At 33.6% G+C, this 6,451-nt stretch overlaps 1 protein-coding gene and 1 pseudogene across 1 annotated transcript; one reads left to right on the forward strand and one right to left on the reverse strand.

Moving 5' to 3' along the window:
- Nucleotides 1-5,948, reverse strand: part of LOC117473460 — an 8,153-nt pseudogene extending 2,205 nt beyond the window's left edge.
- LOC117473858 (interferon a3-like) lies at nt 2,089-3,113 on the forward strand. Its single transcript, XM_034119789.1, has 5 exons — nt 2,089-2,262; nt 2,367-2,456; nt 2,586-2,735; nt 2,851-2,934; nt 3,018-3,113. Exons 1-5 carry the CDS (start codon nt 2,131-2,133, stop codon nt 3,111-3,113), a joined length of 552 nt encoding a protein of 183 aa, XP_033975680.1. The 5' UTR covers nt 2,089-2,130.
- Nucleotides 5,949-6,451: the final 503 nt, after the last annotated feature.

Consider the following 6,451-nt stretch of genomic DNA (forward strand, 5'->3'; position numbering starts at 1 on the left):
TCTTTCTTTTCTTTTGCATTGCATTTGTAATTTTCTCCCAAGAACCAATGTGGACAAGACACGATAATCATATTAGGGTTCATTACAGTAATGTGTTTAATAATTGACCCTCCTTTCTAATTATGCTATATGACTCTGAAATAGAAGAGTACTTTTTTCGCTATAATTTGAAGCTCATCTGTTCATTGTACGAATTTCACTGGTAACTGAAAATGTCCAGATTGTTTTGCTTAATAAATTATTATCTGAGTATAACACACCTCTGGCTATTTACTATGATTGACGTTCAAATACTAATTTATTTTCATAATGCTCAAATTAAATTAATCGATTGTATTATACTAAGTAAGTGTACTTTTAACACAAAATGGAAAAGCAAAGTGATGTTACTGCTAACACTACCGCAGCTCATTATATGAGCCTCATATATACATGTTTGTTTTCTCTTTATTCGGTTTTAATATCCAACTTTTTATGTCGATTCTATTTTACCTCCCTGAAGAGAATATAAACACATGTGCAAGTTATTTAAGTGTACTTACTGCATCCATTTAGTTTGTGTAATAGGAATAAAAACGATAAACAGACTAACATTTGCTGGATTATATATTAATTTAATGAATATGAAAACAATTTTTTTAAATAAGTTGGAAAATAATAATAAGGTTCATCAATGTAAACAAAATATATTATATATAAATACACAAATATTTATTTTTAATGCAATATATAAATGAATATATTGCATCATATGTAAGCAAACAAAATCAACACAACACATATTTTCACATTGGAGAACATGTCATATAACGCAGGGCGCAGTCTCTGAGTTTCACTTGGGGAAGCACTTTCTTTCTTTTTACGGCATGTTTGGTATGTGGACGCGCTGCAGTCCTATCTACAGTTGTAAACATAGATTATAAAATACTTTTCGTGGCATACAACAAATGGAGAATTATCGTACATACACTTATGGAACTTGTATGTTTACCACATTTCCACCACCAAGAAAAACTGCATATCAAATAAATAAATACTTAAAATGTTAAATCTCCAGAATACCTGCGCAAATCTATTAAATAAACGTCAAAATGTCACATTGGGCTTTAATGGTAAAATAACTCTTATTTTTAACTTAATTAATGAGGATGATTTTTTGGTTTAAATTAGTTTGAACATTCTTGGAATTAAAAAATAAGAACATATTAACTCAATATAAATGAATCAGCTAAATTAACTGAGCAGATCATAATAATATTTCGAATTGTGCATATGTCACTTTGGGTTTACTGTGAAAGTTTAGGGTTAAAGTCCCGATGTGACACCATGCAGTGTCACAGCGATATTTATCTCATTTGTTTCATATCAATTTGATCAATAAATGTTTCCAAACAGGTTAAATGTAATAAAGGACATGTTATGTAAGCATTTTAATTCTTAAATGGCTATTTTACCTTTAGCAAACACAAAAAATGCTTTTGAAATGTAGCTATTTCTGTCACTTGTGTTAGCCTGGCGCATAGACATCTTGGACATTTTGTTATGGGAACACAAAATCAAATGTCCTGGACCACGACCCACCATACTGTACAGTGTGTGTCACGTAGGGACTTCATGAGATAAAAACAAGGCTAAAACTGTAAAAGGAACTTTCCAGAACATTTCAAGTTCATGTGACACCCATGTCACGGTGGGTCCTTATGGGCTACATTCCTTTAAAAATCGCATAAATATCCCAATGTAAGCATTGCCCTATCGGACAAAACTGCGCAGTAATGAATATGCTGAGTTTAAGGAGTATTATACAATATTACTTTTCTAGATGGCATTATCGTTATTCTGTAGCCATTTACATTCACATTAAGAGCGGCATTTCAGATTTAAATACAAATGTTTACTTGTTACTACTTAATTGATACGAGGACTTATTAGAATCCGAAATGTGTGTGTCATACCTGTGTAAAAGCCTGTTGAGGTTGACTTTCTCAGGAGTTTGTGAAAGGAAAATGAAATAGTTGCGCCTATAGTAGGCTATAAATGTGGTGCTGCAGCTCTGGTTCATCACTTCCACTAGCTACCTAGAGAAATCACTATATTCTCCATATAAAGCAAACTTGTACCTTTAAAAAAATGCTCAACGGGATGTTCTTCGTGTGCCTGTCTCTCAGTCTGTGGACTTCAGCCTCCTCTCTGAGCTGCAGGTGGATGCAGCATAAATTCCAGCAGTTCAGTAAAAACTCTTTGGTTCTAATAGATAGCATGGTAAGTGCATCTCTTTTGTAAAATTAATCAATGATTGATTGATGATCATGAGTGTATTGTATTGTTTGTTTAATTCATGATGTGTGTGTTTGTGTGTGATGCAGGGTAACAACTCCACCAACACCACCAACACCACTGTGGATGCTAGAGTGGGCTTCCCTAACCATCTGTACAACCAGGCGTCCAAAGCATCAGTAAGTCAGCCTCAACTTTTTGAAACAAATATTAAAATAAAAGCACATGTCCTGATACCTTTATGAAAAAATGATGTTCAGTGAAACATGTTGTTTGTTATTTTTAACCTGTGATTGATCTTCTTTCAGGCTGAGGACAAACTTAGTTTCACAGTCCAGATTCTGGAGGAGATGGTGGTCCTGTTTGAAGAGGACAACAGCAAAGCATCATGGGAGGAGATAAGAGAGGAGAACTTCCTCCAGGTTGTAACCCAGGTGGCTGACGGCCTTCGCTCCTGTGTAAGTCTCAGGATTGACATGTCTTACTTGTTCCATAAAAGCTCAAGCATCAGGTCTCTTTTACTTAAATCCTGTTGATGAAAATGATCAAATAATAACTTTTTCATTCATTTAGATCGGGAGTCACAGCTACAAGAGGAAGAACAAGAAGATACAGATGTATTTCAAGAGACTGTCAAGCCATGTCCTGGAGCAAATGGTAAGTCCGTCTATGTATCAATCAATTAATCGAATCTATATATCCAACATGTTTTAATAATGATGATGTTCTTCTGTGTGCAGGACAACAGTGCTCAAGCCTGGGAGCTGATCAGGAAGGAGATGAAAACCCATCTTGTGAGAGCAGACCTGCTGTGTTCTTCTCTTCTCACCAACTAACATCTGTCAGACATTGGCCATGTGTTAATTTATTTGCTTATTTTCTATTTATTTACCTATTTATTTAAAATATATATTTATCTGATTGAGTTGTTTATGTATTTATAGATAATGCGAGCAGCATAAGAGCAGACAAGTTGGCCTCCTTTGTTCACCAAAAAATATCGATTCATCTATTTATTTATTTATCTATATATTAACAAATCTATTTGTTTACCTATTTGGTTATTTTTGTACTTATTTGTCATGTATTTGTTTATGTTGATCAAGATGCTTATCTGTCTCTTCCCCTTTGAGTTGACGTCAATAAAAATAAACTTTCTCTGAGCAAAAGTAAATACATTTCTGTATTTTTCTTTGTAACAAAAAGTAAAAAAGTATGCAGATTTTTATTTAAAGTAAAATTAAAAACTTGCATAATATTGGAGCCTTGTTTAGATTTCTCAACAAGTGCCTGTTACAGAAAGTACAAGATAGGAAGAACTGAGACTTAGAGACTTAAAGAAAATAGTCATTCGAGTGAACAATAGGCTATCATTTTAACAGTGAATCTTCATGCTGGCCTTTAAGTTAGTTCAAATTAGTTTTGCCTAATTTCTGAACCCATCTAACAACAAGCAGCTAACATAAACAGATATTAGTCTGTTTTTGTTAATCTGTTAATCTGATCTGATTTTGTCTGTCCCGTTCAATCTAACCTGTGGGACCTTAATTCAGACAGACAATGACATTTTCCCAAAATATTTAAGGGAAAAGTTTAAAGATACCTCATGGAGGGCAATCGAGGCAGGATGCCTCGCAGGACGGAAATGCAAACGATATTCTAAAAAATAATTTAAAAAGCGACTAGGAAAAAAATGTATATATATATACATAGTGTATATTTATATTTCATCTGCATGAAAATTAACGTTTATTGAGGGTTTTCTAATAATATTGCCGATAGGAATATAGCCTATAGGCCAATATATAAGGTGAATAGATTAGGACCAAGTACAGAGCCTTGTGGGACTCCATTATATCTTTGGCTTGTCTAATGTTTCCCTTTATATTTAAGTAACTTGTTAATTACCAAGTGAGACCATACATCTTGGTATTTCGTACATTCAGTAAGTAAGATATACTGTGAGTGGTATTGGTGTAGAAATAATGTTTCTGCATGTTGTTTGATACTGTAATATAAAAATGTCTACATCCCTTTTGTTTATGTGACAGGAATAAAAATAATCAACTTACAATTTTCTTTTCCCAAAAAATATATTTTTTATTATTAAAACGTAACAAATGTAGAAAACATACACAGTTTTGCTCAAAGCAAATTTAGTATAAAATATGAAAGCATGTTCAAAAAGTCCAAAAAGACAAATACATAATCAATGAATACACAGATATCTACGTATCCCCATGAATAAATAAATAAACAAATAACAAACAAATAAATAAATACATCAATAAATACATAAATAAGTTTATGATTAAATAAATAAGTTTATGATTAAATAAACTGCATGTAACAAAAATAGATTACCACATTGGTGATAGACAGAGATTACTCTTAGAGTAAGAGAACAAGCATGCTCTCATGCTGCTTACATTATAAAAAAAAAAACCTCAATATTTAAATAAATAAAAAGGTAAAAAATAGATAAATAACTAAAGGTAATAATGTTCGCAAATAAATTAACACATGGTCATTGTGTAACAGGTTAGTTGGTGAGAAGAGAAGAAGCCAGCAGGTCTGCTCTCACAAGATGGGTTTTCATCTTGTTTCTGATCAGCTCCCAGGCTTCAGCACTGTGGTCCTGCACACAGAAGAATATCATCATTATTAAAGTGTTATAGATAGATAGATAGATAGATATATAGATAGATAGATAGATAGATAGATAGATAGATAGATAGATAGATAGATAGATAGATAGATAGATAGATAGATAGATAGAGAGATAGATAGATAGATAGATAGATAGATAGATAGATAGATAGATAGATAGATAGATAGATAGATAGATAGATAGAGATAGACAGACAGACAGACTTACCATTTTTTTCAGGACATGGCTTGAGAGTCTTTGGAAATACCTGTGTAGCTTCCTGTTCTCCTTCTTGTGGGACCCAATCTAAATGTATTACAATAAAATGAATATTAAAACACCTGTCATTTACTCACTGGCACATGTGTCGTGTCAGGACTTTAATGTAAAAGAGATCTAATTAAATGTTGTGTACTTACACATGAGCGAAGGCCTTGTTCCTGCCTGGTTAGCAACTGGAAGAAGTTCTCCTCTGTGTCTCCTCCCATGATGCTTTGCTGGTATCCTCCTCAAACAGGACAACCATCTCTTTCAGAATCTGAACAAGGAAATGGAGTCTGTCCTCAGCCTGGAAGAAGGTGATCAATCACAGATTACAAAAGGAACAGATGCACTGATTTCAATCAAACTAATTTGATATATTGAGAGAAAATGAAGCCATGTGTTTGGATTTTGATATTTATTCCAAAAGTTGAGGCTGACTTACTGATGCGTGGGACGCCTTTTTGTACAGACGGTAAGGGAAGCCCACTCCAGCATCCACAGTGGTGTTGGTGGAGTTGTTAGCCTGGCCCTGCATCACACACAAACACACACATCATGAAGTAAACAGTCAATAAAGTAAACTCATCTAATGACTTGAAACCAAAATCCAAAGAGGTGCACTTACCATGGTATCTATTAGATCCAAAGAGTTTTTACTGAACTGTTGGAATTTATGCTGCATCCATCTGCAGCTCAGAGAGGAGCCTGGAGTCCACAGACTGAGAGACAGGCACACGAAGAACATCCCGTTGAGCATTTTTTAAAAGGTACAAATGTTCTTTGTATGGAGAAAATAGTGATTTATTTTGTTGGCATAGTGGAAGTGAGGAACCAGAGCTGCAGCGCCTCATTTATACTGTAGGGCGCACCTATTTCATTTTCCTAATAGGCTACATGCGGGATTACCCGTTCAAATCAACCTCAAACTAACATGATGTCACACACTTTTCGGATTCTAGTCTCCTAATTATATGTGCAACATTATTTTATAGTTGCATTTGATTTTTTTTATTCAAGCTTAAATACTGCGCCACATTTTGAGAGGCTATACCGTCATACAATAAAGAGCATTCGAGTAACCTATACAATTAAACTCATCTCATCATTTATTATAAAACAGATTTGGTTTAATGTTTGGTGTAACGTAATTTGTTTTCAATTAATGTATAACACCATTATTTTTGTCTTGAATCATTCGTATTTCTAATTGGGTCTTTAAGTTGTTTTATTTTCACACTTAAAAACATTTTAGTTTAGTTT

This window comes from Trematomus bernacchii, unplaced genomic scaffold (assembly GCF_902827165.1).
Source record: "Trematomus bernacchii unplaced genomic scaffold, fTreBer1.1, whole genome shotgun sequence".
Taxonomy (NCBI): domain Eukaryota; kingdom Metazoa; phylum Chordata; class Actinopteri; order Perciformes; family Nototheniidae; genus Trematomus; species Trematomus bernacchii.

Bases quoted from the DNA above. Each gene is read 5' to 3' on its own strand.
- LOC117473858 (XM_034119789.1), top strand. From the start codon at position 2,131: ATGCTCAACGGGATGTTCTTCGTGTGCCTGTCTCTCAGTCTGTGGACT. The intron at 2,263-2,366 runs GTAAGTGCATCT...TGTGTGATGCAG, and splicing joins TGGTTCTAATAGATAGCATG to GGTAACAACTCCACCAACAC. The intron at 2,736-2,850 runs GTAAGTCTCAGG...TCATTCATTTAG, and splicing joins CTGACGGCCTTCGCTCCTGT to ATCGGGAGTCACAGCTACAA.